We start from the raw sequence: 13,835 nt of genomic DNA, 5'->3' as shown, positions 1-13,835 counted from the left end.
GCATCACTCATTCACTAGGTTGTCAGAGCAGAGTTTTGGCAATTCCTTAACTCCTGAAACAGAAAGTGATAAATTGCCCACAGCATGGCGTAGTGCTCAAATCATGAGTTTGAACAGGATGACATTGGGCACAATCAACAAAATGCCACCTGCATAGCCTCATTTAAGCTGAAGAGAACTGCACAAAAGTGCATAAAATCATATTCTAACCCAATTCCTACAAGTATGCAGCTTTCAAAAATACAGATGGAAGAAAGGGACGCTTTGTTAAAGTACAGAAGGTTTAAGTATAAAAAAATCTTGTAAAAGGGTGTTTATTGACATTAAATTGCCAGGTCAGTTAAATTTTGCTTTCATAATTTAAGTGCAAAAGGAAATTTTGTAACGTTACTGTTTGGAAACAGTAGAGTGCCAAGAATTCTTACTGAGAACATCACTATCTTTACCCCCCCCCCAAAAAAATCAGGCCATCCAGCCATGAAAGCCAAGAAATAAATTTTCAGAGTCAAGGCACAAAATTATACTCTCTCTCCCCCTCAATTCTTGCCCTTATTTCCATCCCTTTCCATGTAATAATACATTATTTATATTCCACAGTAGACGCTTGGGCTGGATGTACTTAAATTTCATAGTTGGGATCTACTATTCTATTGTGGATTTGACTGATGAGAAGACCAAAAACTGTATTTTCACATCACAGCTTTCTTTCTATTTCCAGATTTACTCTGGAAAATGAGAGTGAGAGAGAGAGAGAGAGAGTCTTTATTTTGCTTAAGAGTACTCTTCAAGAAACTTTATGTGGAAGTCTTTCACTTTCTCCAGCAAAATCTTTAGCTTCTCTACAGGAGGGAGAATGGTCATCCTGGGGAAACAGAAAAGTATTTTAGAACAGCTTAAAAGACTTGGAGATCATCTCATCAAAGAAGAAGAACATTCATTCAGATGCTGCCACTGCAACATGGTTTGCCAAACAACACTGTACCTAAAGTGGTAAGTTCCTTCTCTTTGGCCAAACCCACTTCCAGGAACAACACAGATCCCCATTTCCTCCAGAAGTTTCATACAGTAGAACATGTCAGGAGCCATTTTATGAGCCTGCAGAGATAAAAAAAGGAAAAACTAGAAACTAGAGTGCAAAGTCAGTCCCATATTCATAGAACCACAAACCTGGAAAACCTCAAAAGCTGCCAGATTGTAGCCAATGTTAGTACTCCTTAGAATAGACCAACTGAAATTAATAAACATGACTAACTTAGGTTCATTCATTTCATTAGGTCTACTCTGAGCAGAACTTAGTTGGACCCAATCCACCTAATCAAACCCCTGCCTATACAGTAAGTTTGTGGCCAAACTACAGTATTTGTTCCATTTTTATTTTTATGAAGAAATGCTTCCATATACTTTGTGCATCTAGCCAGCAGAACATCTCTGCAACAGTTGAAGGTGCCCTCACTTGGTAGGTCCAATGGCTGTTAACACTTTGACCATAAAGGTGGTGACACAGAATATTGTGCCATATTTCCCCTGCGTTTCTCTAAAAGCGGTATGACAGGCAGGAATCAAACGGGTGGTGCTTTCTCCACTGCTGCATTTCCATAATAGGGAATACTGCATCTATTGTTTGTGTGTCAGGCAGCTGTTAAAGGCACAAAATCACCACTGGGGCAGCTGTCTCTGTGTGGAAGCAGGTGTGTGTGTGTGTGTGTATATATATATGTGCTGAAGTGAGAGATGGTATCCCTAGTCACTAACAGAACACACAGGCCTTCAGTCACACACCTTGTTGTCTTTTTTTTTTACACACAAAATTTGTATACTATTTGTAACTGTAAATAAAACCCCTAAGCAGTTTACAAAGAACATAACATATACATTAAAACCGTCAGTAAAAATCAACAGTAAACACATAAAAAGCAAATCAAATAAAATCAAGTTTAAAATACACATTATAAGCGAAAATGACAGATTAATTAACAGTTTAAAAAAAATCAATTTAAAAGAGAGACTAGGCACTTTTCAGCCTTGATCCCAAAGATCTTGGCCCATTCTTTAAATTAGAGATGATACTGTTAGGAGTAGCCCACATCAAAGGGTAGGCCGATGATCAGTAGTTGGGCTAGAGAGACCCAAGACAAGGGAGTCTTGATTTGCAGGATCCTAAGTAAGAGCTTTGCTAAGAGCTCCAGGAAAAACCACACCAGTATAGCTCCTGTAAAAAAAGTACTAATTTCTCCTGAAACCAGTCCAGCAGTTCTGAAAAGCAATGCAAGTTCACCCAATAAAACTAGGAAAACTGCTCCTCAAACCACAGCAGTCGTACAGCTGCAGTAAAAGTAACGGCAGAGGGGCAAGGGAAGCTTCACCTTTGCAGTCTCAGTAGCCTTGGACGGGATAAAGATTCGTGGGAAAGCATACATGGCTCCCTGAAGCGGATTGCAGTGAATCCCTGGTACTTGATTGAACATCTCTTCTGTGAGTTTGGCTTTCTTCGCAAGGTTGTTCAAGACAGACTCCTTTTCCTATTTTTTGGGGGGAAAGGATAGGAACTTCACAACAAAAGCAAATGAACCACGCAACACAAGAACGGCTTGCATTGTCCTACAGGTCCTGTTCATATTTGTTACAGGAGTGTTTCAGAACTTCTCAACATGGCCCTCGCCTTCCTAGGCTTACTGTGCCTTCTATCATGCCCTCTCCCCACCTCCTTAGATGGCTGCGCCTGTCAGCGGCTCCACCTAGTGTGGAGCTCCCTGCCTCCTGCCCTACCAGGCACAAGGAGTACAAGCCACCACTGGATCGTGTCCACAAGAATCCTGTCGATTCAGTTCACCTCACTGCTGCAAATCTACACTCAAGGCAGACTTTTGCTTGAGCTCTTCCTGATATCCACAGTTGACCTACTTGGCATTTTTAGTGATGAAGCTATTTTGTAGATTATTTTTAATATATATATATTTATTGGCATGTTTGATTGACTGGGATACCTCAAGTTCTTTCAAGCTACCCATTGTTTGGGTGTTATCATTGTTCTTGCCAACGTTGTTTGTTTTTAGTGGTTTTAAATGAGGTTTCTTGCCTTAAAGATTTTGTGGAAAGGTGGAGGTACAAATATCGGCAAACAAACTCTGGGAAAGGGCTGTAAGCTCAGTGGTAGAGCATCTGCTTTGAATGCAGAAAGTCCCAGGTTGAATCCCCAGCACCTCCAGGAATCCCCTCTTTGAAACCTTGGAGAGCCAATACCAGTCAGTGGCGCTGACTCAGTAATAAGCTAGAAGGACCAGTGGTCTGACTCCATATAACGCTGCTTCCCAAACCATGCTTGACAAAACTGAATGCAAATGACGTCTTTAGTGGGTTGAAAGTGTGATGTCTGTCTAATTTTTCCTTTTACAATTCCTTTCTCCATTTCTTTTTATATGTTATATGACCATTAAGAAAATGTCTCTCATGCTTGGAGAAGAGCGGAAGAAGCTCTCTTTCTCACTTTCACGCGCACACACACAGTAGCAGCTGATGGCTCCATGCCAGTGGAGTTTGCTCCAGGTTTTAGTCCAAACTTTTAGTTGGGACTAAAACCCAGTATGGATTCCACTGCCCCACTGACATGAAGCCACCAGCCACCACTGCACACATACACCCCAACCCACCTTGATGAACTGTGCATACGATTCCTCTCCAGGTACAGGAGGGTTCACTACAATATCCATAGCTGCTTGGCCTGAGACTGGTGGACACAGACGGACGGATAGAAGCTTCACAAGTTGCCCTTTGATATCTGGGTGCAAGTTAATCACCTCCATGTAGCCCCCTCTGTAGCCACACCTGGGAGCAATGGGATAGTCGAGGGGGTGGGGTGGGGGAGAACAGAAAAATGGAGAAGAACAAACACAATACAATCTGAATTGGGATGATGACAGCATCACATAGATTGATACCTGTTGCTTCTCAACATACCTTGAGAATTTTTTGATCAGAAGGCAGGGCATGAAAAAAAATCTTCCAAATCAATAAATAAAGATCAGCCCACTAGTACAAAGCTGTAACACACACACACCCCCGCTGCTTTATAGAACACAAAAGGGACAAGTCTTTTGGCCAGGGGTAGCCAATGTGGTGCCCTCCAGATGCTGTTCAACTCCCAGGCAGCATAGCCATTAGTGAGGGCTGGGGAGTTGTAGTCCAGAAACATCTGGAGGACACCACATTGGCTACCTCTGCTCTAGGAATATAGGAAAAGTTGCACTTCATATACAATTTCATTCCAAATACAGTGCAAAAGAAAAAAAAAACACTACCAAAACTTACTCGCCCATATATCCTTTGGAGGTAGAATGAAAAGAAGCAAGTTCCACATTGTTGCAGTAATCTGGTCCCATCTGGTAAAGGATCTTTTTAAAGGAGTGAAACTGACAGCTCTCGGAGTAGACATTATCTTGATAAACCTGAACCACCAAAAAATGCAGGATGTATTATTTACTTATGAACAGCCAACAGCACTTTACCTGTAAAGTAAAAGACATGGGGGGAAAGTACCCAGCCTGTGGTTTACTGCTTTTATTACCTCATCAGCCAGAAGAAACAGTTTCTCTTCCCAGGCAAAGTGAATCACATCTTCAATGCATTTTCTGTTTTGAACCTGACCTAAATTGGGGGGCAAGGAGAGTGGAGAAAACAGAGAGCTTTAATTCATTAAAAACTGCAGCAAGTATAGCAACAGGTTGTCAATCCCGGAACAAATACAGAGTTGATTCTGCAAGAGAACCATTGAGCACCGTTTGGCCAAAAGTTACATATAACACAGATAAGAAATATTGCAACTATGAGGCAGATCTCCCATTATTTTTGCAAGCAGCAGATGAGGTAATTAATGCAATGGAATAACACTGGTCACTACTTTGCCAAGAGATAGTTATCATGGGTTTAAAATTTATCAACATGAATTCAGACTAGCCTGGGAAAACAATTTTTTTTAAAAAGGTAAGAGCCCCCCACCCCCCAATTATGCCCAGCCTGCTTAGATGTTTCCAGGATCAGAACTTGGCTAAAAAAACTAGATTCTCAGAGGATAATTCTCAACGTGGTGAGCACATGGCTTGGGCTGTACCACTCTGAATGCAGGCAGGCCTCACATGGCTTAAGTATCGCCATACAGAGTATTTTAACCAGGGCTGTGGAGTCAGAGTTGGAGTCGGGAGCAATTTTGGGTGGAGTCGAAGTCGGTAGAAATGTACCGACTCCGATTCCGACTCCTTCATAAATGGCAAATGTATATTAACTAGTAATAACAAATTTGGGATTGGGCTCATGGGAGTTGTAGTTCAAAAAAGTAACTTTTCCAAGCTCTGGATTCACGTGGTGGTGATGAAATGCCTTGTGCTACCATTTTACTACAGTAAATTTGTTATTACTAGTTAATATACATTTGCCACTTATGAAGGAGTCAGAGTCGGACAGTAGAAAAATAGAGGAGTTGGAGTCGAAGGTCTGGCGTACCGACTCCACAGCCCTGATTTTAACAGTCCATTTGTCTTCCCAGGAACTCTGAGAATTGTAGCTCTGTGCAGGGGTCTCCTTGCAACTCTCAGAAACTTTAAGCAAACTACAGTTCCCGGGATTCTTTGGGGGAAGCCATAACTGTTTATGAAGTGGTATAAATGTACAGTGCTGATGGGGCCTTAATAACTGGCCAAGAACGCCAAAGCCTGAGTCACGGAAGGCGCTTTGAGAAGCAAAATTCAAAAGAAGCAGAGCAACAGGAGTTCTGCAGACCTGTGGGATTCCCAGGGTTGATGATGCAGAGGACCTTTGGATTGCAATATGTTTTGGCTTCATTCAAGGCACGACGTAGTTCATTGACGTCTAGGGCCCAACAGTTCTCTTCATCAAGGTAATAGTTGATCTGAATGGCATCCAATTCTGAAATAGCAGCCGAATACAAGGGATACTGGGGGATTGGGATCATCACTCCAGTTCGGGATCTGCCACCCCCTGAGACAAGGATCTTCAGAATAGTCTGGAGGGGCAAAAAAGGATTAACAGGTTTCTATCCCATGTCTCCCCTAAATAAAACAAAGCACATATATTAAAATAATAATTTGCAATAATCTGCATCGAATGCAAGCTGAAGCTAGGCTCTGTTATACCAAAATGTTAAAAAAAACATTCAGTCTAGATGCTTGAGTGAGGATTGCTTGCCACTAACCACACAGGGAAGCTTTTCAATCAATCAATCAAAAGAGGATTAGGCAAATTCATGGTGGATGGGGCTATCATCAGTTAAATTAACAGCTAAGGCGAACCTCCACGTTCATAGGTAGCATGCCACTCATTCCAGTTATTGTGTGTGTGTGTGGGGTGTCCAGGGACCAAATGCAGCTTGCCAGGCTTCCCTATCTGGTCTCTGGAACTCTCCTCAGGCCACATCCCTTATTGGTCCTGCTTCACACCCTCACTGAGTGTTTTTGCCTAGCTGGAATTAGTCCTTGAACTCACATTATCTTGCTTGCTTGCATGGAAGAGAAAGGGAGGAGCGTGTGAGCAAAAGTAGCCTACTGTACACAGGTAAAATTCACATTTGTTGCTCTGCCCACTTTTGCCCCTGATCCCACCCACCACTGGTGCCCCCCCAAAAAAAGTTGTCCAAAAGGGAATGCGACTCTTTGGCTAAAAAATGTTCCCTAACCCTGACACAGAGTGTGCTGAATCCTCCAAAATATTGACTCACAACTGAGCTCCGGTTAGATTCGATCGATTGTCAGCTTTAACTGAACCTGAATAGAAGTGGTTTCTATTTCTTTAAGAAGAAAGGAACAAGCACAGCCAATCATGGTGATGTGCGAGTTTTCTGGCAAAGTTTTACATACGCAGCTCAATGTTCACGCAGCCATCTTGCCCTGATATGACCCACTGCCAACTCAGAGGCCAAGAATACTGGATGAATCAATCAATACAACTCCAGACCAGCTGTGCTGCAATACCAAACTGTGCCAGGCGATGGCATTTCAATTAAGTTTTTTGGCAAGGCAGCAAAACCGCCTGGATAGACAAGAATGGAAGCAGGACGTAGGCTAACAAGTTAAATATTGACAGACTCTGTTTGAAGCCATCCTCCACCCCACTATATACTGAAGAAGAGATGGGTTTCCAGCTGAAGGTCAACAAATATTGTGCTGGCACTATTTCACCCACTTGATTTCCCAGTGTAAGTGGGAGAGGAGGAGGCGAGGGCTTGGGGAGGCTTTTGGACTATGTTTAATTATGGATTATACCAGTGTTTTTCAACCTTGGAACTGTAGATGTTGTTGAACTGTAACTTCCATCATCCCTAGCCAGCTTGGGCAATGGTCAAGAATGATGGGAGCTGTAGTCGAACAATAGCCGGGGACGCAACCTTGAAGAGTACTAGATTACACAGTAAAGGTGTTGTTCCCCCCAATGTGCTGAAAAAAAACACCAGTTTTTCTCCCCAGAGTTCTCACTTTGGTCATCAGATCAAAACATCCAAAGCAAGAGACACTCTCATGGGTAGTAGAAAACATGCTCAGCATTGCAAGGGTGGCATGTTTTATATGTGCTCTCAAATCAAGGCGCAACCATGATCCTTCAGCGCTTGGGAGGCATGACTCCTATGTCTTGCCAAAATTCCTGTGCCTGCATATAGCTCTCTCTTGGTGCATACATTTCATGGGTGGTGGTGCTTGTTCCATGACAGATCAGATGCGTAATCTTCCCTCCCCATGTAGGCACTTTGCTATGTGGTATCCCATGGCACCTTCCAGGGTGCTGGTAGAGCTCACTATCAGCACTTGCCCTAGGCTCCCTTTAATCCACCCCCCCATGCCGCCCAGTGCTACACAGCCACCATTTTGATTTCCCACAATGCCCCAAACAAACACTCTGTTGGGGCATTGTGGGAAATTAAAAAACCTGATTACCCAGTTCCATTTGGAGTAGGGTTACCACCTGCTGGGTAAGCTTGCTGTGTGTGGGGGGAGCGGGAAGTCAATGGCATTGAGGACCCTCTCAGCCCAAGAGCCAGCCCTGACCACACACACTGATGCACAAACAGGGTCTCAACCCGATCAGGCAACTTGTTTTTGAGGGAGAGAAACCCTGTGAGCAGGACACCCACATGAACAGGCACTGGCACGCAGGATTTGGCTCCCATGTTCTTAAAAATGTGTGGTGCAAAAGAAGTAATTAAAGAAATATATGACAAATTATGCATAAATAGAAGAATGCCTACTCACATTTGCATCATCTACTAGTCATTTAGAAACCAGGGCTCTATTTCCATGCTTATATCATCCCTTATGCAGCCTTTTCCCGATTTATTCCACTCACCTCCTCCTTTTTCCTCCTAACAATCCAAAGCAAATATTCAAACCCTGCAAAACCTCCAGTGTTGCCATTGGAGTACCTGTGCAGACCAAGTATATTTGGTATGTCTACCCTGCTCCTTTCAAGCAGCGGCCTCATATTTTATACGGTCAGAGTACACCCAGCTCAGGGCCCCCAATGCCAGCGTGGTATAGTGGCTAGAGTGTTGGGACTACGATAGAGAACCATTTTCAGCCCGAGAGCTGCATTCCCTTCTGAGTAACCTTTGGGGGGGCCACATGCTAGTGGTGGGCAGGGCCAGAGGCAAAAGTTTGTGGAGGAATAAATACAAAGTTTACCTTTGTACAGTAGGCTAGCATCTACACATTCCTCTCTATCCTCCATCCATGGCAGCATTACCTGAATTCAAGGACACATTCCAGGCAGGCAGAAACACTCCAGCAGAGTACAGCTAAGAAGAGGATGTGACCTGGATAGAGTCCTGAGGGCCATACAGAGAGATCTAGAGGGCCTGAATTTCCCTACCCCTAGATTAAGACCTAGGAGACCAGGGTTCAAATCCCCACTGAGCCATGAAGCTCACTGGGTAACCTCAGGCCAGTCTCAGCCTAAGCTATCTCATGTTGCGAGGACAGAAGATGGGGAGAATCACGTACACCACCTTGAGCTCCTTGGAGGAAAGGTGGAATATAAATGCAATAGCAGCTGCACCATACACTAAAAGCAAAACCTACAGCAATGCCATCGCTAGCTCCTGTTGTCAGGTATATGTTATCTGGATCTGCAGGAACCCCTCCATCTCGTCGTTCAATGTAGGCTGCAACATCTTCACGGATACAATTCACCCCTTGGCTGGCACTATATGAACCTGCAAGAGAAATGGAATCCTCGTTAAAGACTTGCACTCAAAACAAGTGGAAAAAACTCACAATACTAACAGGCTGGTCGCCAAGATGTCACAGTTTCCATGGAAAAGGTGTTTCCAGCAATTGGTATTAGTACCAGCTAGGACTGGGGTTATAAAATTGGCTCATTTCACATTTCACAGCAAACCTAGCTAATTCACACTTCCTGAAACAATATACAAACTGAGACACAGTCATGCTTCAAAATTTGTGCTTCTCCAAATTTTGCAATGCAGTTCTCCAGCCAAGGCATGCGTACAAAAATGCATACACTTGGTGAAGTGTGCATAAAAATGTATAGATTAAAAATGCATTATATTAGGAGAAAAGTGCTTGCAAAAATGTGTTTATTAGGCAAAGCTGCATACAAAATTTGTATATGAAGAGAAATTTGCACTAAAATGCTGGTGAATTTTTATGAGGACTTAAAAGAATTGCAAACCAATGTGGAGAATTGAAGTTGATTGGAAAAATGAGAAACCAGAATTGACAAATTTGTCCTTCCCTATCGTTGACCCATTTTTTCTTTGAAGTGTTTGCATACTGAGATGTACTCCTCAGCATGCTTGTGCACCCGACTCCTCTGCTCACCCTTTTTCAAATGTATCAGCTGGTCTTCCTGGTAAGAAGAACAGTAACAATCATCTTTCTATGCTACCTTTGCACATCAAATTCATGCTCAGGTCAATTATCAGTGCACACTTGAAGGACGCAGACTGAATGTGTTGTAAGTACTTGTCTGTATCCGGCAGCCTACTTAAAGCAGAATGGCCTGAATTAGCTGTTCACTTGTCTCTTCAGTCTCCATCAGCCCTGGACTTAATACTGTCAAATAATCTCCAAGAAGACTGTGGGCCTTTCTCTTCTTTTGTGAGTACATCCAGTCTTGTAACAGGTCTATAAAAAAAGACCTGACTTTTAGTAGGAAATTGAGCACTTACCACAAACAGTACTTGTGGATACCAAGATAGCTTTGAATAGGAGCTGGTGCAGAGGTGGCATATTCATGCCCTTGTGTGCATCACACCATCTATTTCAGAGTCACAGTAACAGCAGGCCATGTAGACCACGCAGTCGTTTTTGTATGACCTGATGATACTGCTGGAATCTTCATTTAATTAAAACAAAGTTCCTAACCCTCACAATTGTGAAGAGATACGTGAAAAATGCAGCCCCAAAAAATGCTTTTTTAAAACAAAAAATCAGACACCAAGCCTAGTTAACTGAGATTCTACATGTCAAGCAGTTTCTATGATACTAGAGGAGCTAATGCTACTACCTGCCAAAGCATTTTTATAGCATCACAGGGACTAGAAATTTCCTTCTAAAGAAAACTTGCACACTTGTGTCTGTAAAGAAAAGCAAACAAAGTCAAGGTCTAACCAGACATGATACGATTCTAAAATATAGAAATGAATAGTGGAAAAAATAGTATTGGCTAATAAGTCAACAGAAGACACAATAATGCCCAATTTCAAATGCACAGGCACTTTACTACACAGGGTGTGATATGAATTGTTAGCTCTATAGACAAAATATACATACACGCCCCATGGCAACATGGCAATAAAATGCAAAGGTGTACAAATATAGAAATATAAAATGCAAAGGTAAAATGCAGAACAAATCTCAAATACTATGCCAAATATGCCAAAATATGCCATGGAGACTTCTCAACATGCAGCAAACAGACCTGGGGACTGGCTTGCTTCCCTCTCACACAGTTACACTTCCTTATAGTTCTAGTTAAACTAGTTTCAAAGCTGAATCAATATTGGGCACACCTACGTGGTCTAAGAAATAGGTGTAGGTGTGAGTGGGAGAACAGAGAACACAACCATAAGCACAAAGGCACATAGATTTGCCACGTGGCTATTTAAAAATCAGCCCAGCTAGGGGTTACTGAAGTTTAGATTTAATGCGAATTAACAGGGAACTTTTAATGTGCAGCTTTTAAATGTTCTTGTTGTATCTCATTAAGAAATTTCAATTCAACCTTCCTCCAGACACAGGTAGCAATCCAAGAAGTAGGATCTTAGCTCTCATGGAGGAAAAAACTGATGAACATTCACCACTTATCCCTTGCCAAGCTATTTTGGCAGATTGTGGTCATCAAGACACAACATGTCTGCTTATCAGTGTGTTTTTGAACAATGTTAGAGGCTGCTCTGCTCCTAGGACCTTTATTCAGGAGTAAGTAGACTCACCACACAAAGTATTTATGGCAGGAAAGACAAGTAGCGGCTGCAATGTCATTTCTGCTTCGGTGAAAAGTCATTGTAGGATGAGGCAGCCTATCTCTGTGCCCTTTCTGGCTTCTTTGTTGCCACATAAGCTCCAACTCGGGGCCAGCCCTACCATTGCGCAGGGTGAGACAGCTGCCTCAGGCAGTGGTGGCAAGTGGACAGAACTGTGTGCCTCTACAAATGTCCCATGCAGCCTGTTCTGCATCCCCTAAGTTAATCTCCTGCCTTCATGTACAGCGGAAGATATTTAAGTAAGATTCTGTTGCCAATCTGGCAGGCTTTTGTAAATGGAATGGGGGAGGCAACATCTTGTCCTTGGCAGCAAACCTTTTGGAATGTCCCTGTTCCAACCTGTAATGTCTTGCAAATCCAACATGGGATCTTAACATTTCTTTATCTGCCCTTCACCATAAGGCTGCAGGGGAGGCAGCCACAGAATATACAATTATAAAATCAGACAGAACTGTTACAATTATATAACAGGTAAAACCATTCCGAATGGAGCAGAACAGTATACTTTTGACAGAACAGGTAGGTCCCACACACAACCCCCCCCAACACCACCCACCCTTAACTGTCAGAAGCCAGAGTAAAGAGGTACATCTTCAGGATATGACAAAAGCTATATAATGAAGGTCCCAGGTGCACCTCTTTGGGGAGGGAGTTCTACAATTTAGGGGCTGTCACAAAGAAAGCCCTCACCCAGGCCGCTCTTCCCTGTAACTTCTGAGGGTGGTGATACTTCCAAGAGAGCCCCTTCTACAGTTCTTTATATATGAAAAAAAAACCTACTGATCCTTCTCTGGCTAAAAAGGAGGAACCAGTTATAGCACCATTACTAAGGACTGCACAGTAAGCTCCTCCAAGTTTAATGGGTCTTTGGCTGTAATCCTATGAGGTCTACCCCTGAGCCGACACAGATACGATTGTCACTCTTTAGAAAATTTGTTTTGTGTCAAGCTCTAAACAAGCTTTGTACTGCAACTGTGGCTGTTTATATCTTTGAAATGGTCCTTTTGTTAAAGCACAGCAGAGCCCAGCATCTAATCAGCAGGACTGAAGCCATCAGAAGTAGGCCTTGTGAAAGTGGCTGATATTACTTGAAACCACGCTATAATGGATTTTAAAAACTATTTCTGCTGGGAGTGATACACTGAAGGCCATGCAAGGCTCTGGGAAATCCAAGACATTTTTGCACGCTAAACCGACTGAGGGCAGAACTGCTTGCACACAATCCCACAGCGGTGTCAAAAGTCACTTCCCTATGATATGACCTCATTTAACTACAGTATCAAATTGACAGAGTAAAATCACATGGGCCTCTCCACCCCGTTTTTGCATTCCTTCCAGCGTTTTTGCATTCCTTCCAGCCAATGATCAGATGGGAAAGATGCATGCCTACACGATTCCTGTATTTACAAGCATATAGCAACAATCCGAGATCACGCCACAAGATAGTGGCTCATGCGAAAGTGAGGGAGAGAGACACGAAGGGGCCCTCAGTGGTGGAACATCAACTTTGCATGCAGAAGGTCCCAGGTTCAGTTCCCGGCATCTCCAGGTAGGGCTGGGAGTTGTCCCATTTGAAACCCTGGAGAACGGCGGCCAATCAGTGTCAACAATACTGAGATAGATGGACCAACATGTCTGACTAAGTATAAGGTAACTTGTATCAGAAGTTAAAAACTTCAGCAATTTATATCACTTTTAAGCAATTCTTTGTTTGTTGTTACATGCCTTCAAGTCAATTTATTTTTATTTATTTATTTATTAAACTTGTATACCACCCCATAGCCGAAGCTCTCTGGGCGGTTTACAACAACTAAAATCGATTACGACTTATGGCAAACCTATGATATATTCATTGAGTTTTTTTGGATATATTCATTGAGTTTTCATGGTACGAGGTATTCAGAGGTGGTGGTTGTTGCTGTTACGTGCCTTCAAGTCGATTACGACTTATGGCGACCCTATGAATCAGCGACCTCCAATAGCATCTGTCATGGACCACCCTGTTCAGATCTTGTAAGTTTTTAAACAGCAACTCAACCAGTCCCATCTTGGGTTTCACTCAAGCTCACGCTGTAGAAGTCTGTGTTTTCAGAACAAGATGTCAAGGGATACAAGGACTAAACCAATGCCCCCACAATGCTACAAGCCTTCCACCTTTCTAGTGCATGCACTCCTGTAGTGTTGCCCACTAGGGATAATTCATTGGGTAGCACATTCCCGCTGGGCGGGTTGAGTTGGTGAAGCATAGCACTCTGTTCTGGGTTGCCCAGGTGTCCCTGATCCATGGAGCACGCCATCGTGACAGCAAGCCCTGGGTTGAGGGAGACAGTTT

At 43.0% G+C, this 13,835-nt stretch overlaps 1 protein-coding gene across 1 annotated transcript in view; it reads right to left on the bottom strand.

Moving 5' to 3' along the window:
* Positions 1-298: 298 nt before the first annotated feature.
* The window catches only part of GPT2 (glutamic--pyruvic transaminase 2), a 28,692-nt gene continuing 15,155 nt past the window's right edge, over positions 299-13,835 (bottom strand). Inside the window, exons 4-11 of the mRNA XM_061594099.1 lie at positions 9,075-9,208; positions 5,770-6,013; positions 4,562-4,641; positions 4,306-4,442; positions 3,648-3,822; positions 2,364-2,519; positions 983-1,095; positions 299-862 (exon numbers count right to left, since the gene is read on the bottom strand). Of these exons, the coding sequence (XP_061450083.1) occupies positions 772-862; positions 983-1,095; positions 2,364-2,519; positions 3,648-3,822; positions 4,306-4,442; positions 4,562-4,641; positions 5,770-6,013; positions 9,075-9,208 (1,130 nt within the window). The 3' untranslated portion in view covers positions 299-771. The remainder of the gene's footprint in view (positions 863-982; positions 1,096-2,363; positions 2,520-3,647; positions 3,823-4,305; positions 4,443-4,561; positions 4,642-5,769; positions 6,014-9,074; positions 9,209-13,835) is intronic.

Source organism: Rhineura floridana, chromosome 13 (genome assembly GCF_030035675.1).
Source record: "Rhineura floridana isolate rRhiFlo1 chromosome 13, rRhiFlo1.hap2, whole genome shotgun sequence".
Lineage (NCBI taxonomy): Eukaryota > Metazoa > Chordata > Lepidosauria > Squamata > Rhineuridae > Rhineura > Rhineura floridana.
The sequence above is the reverse complement of the archived record's forward strand: the minus strand, read 5'-3'. Positions and strand labels throughout refer to the sequence as shown.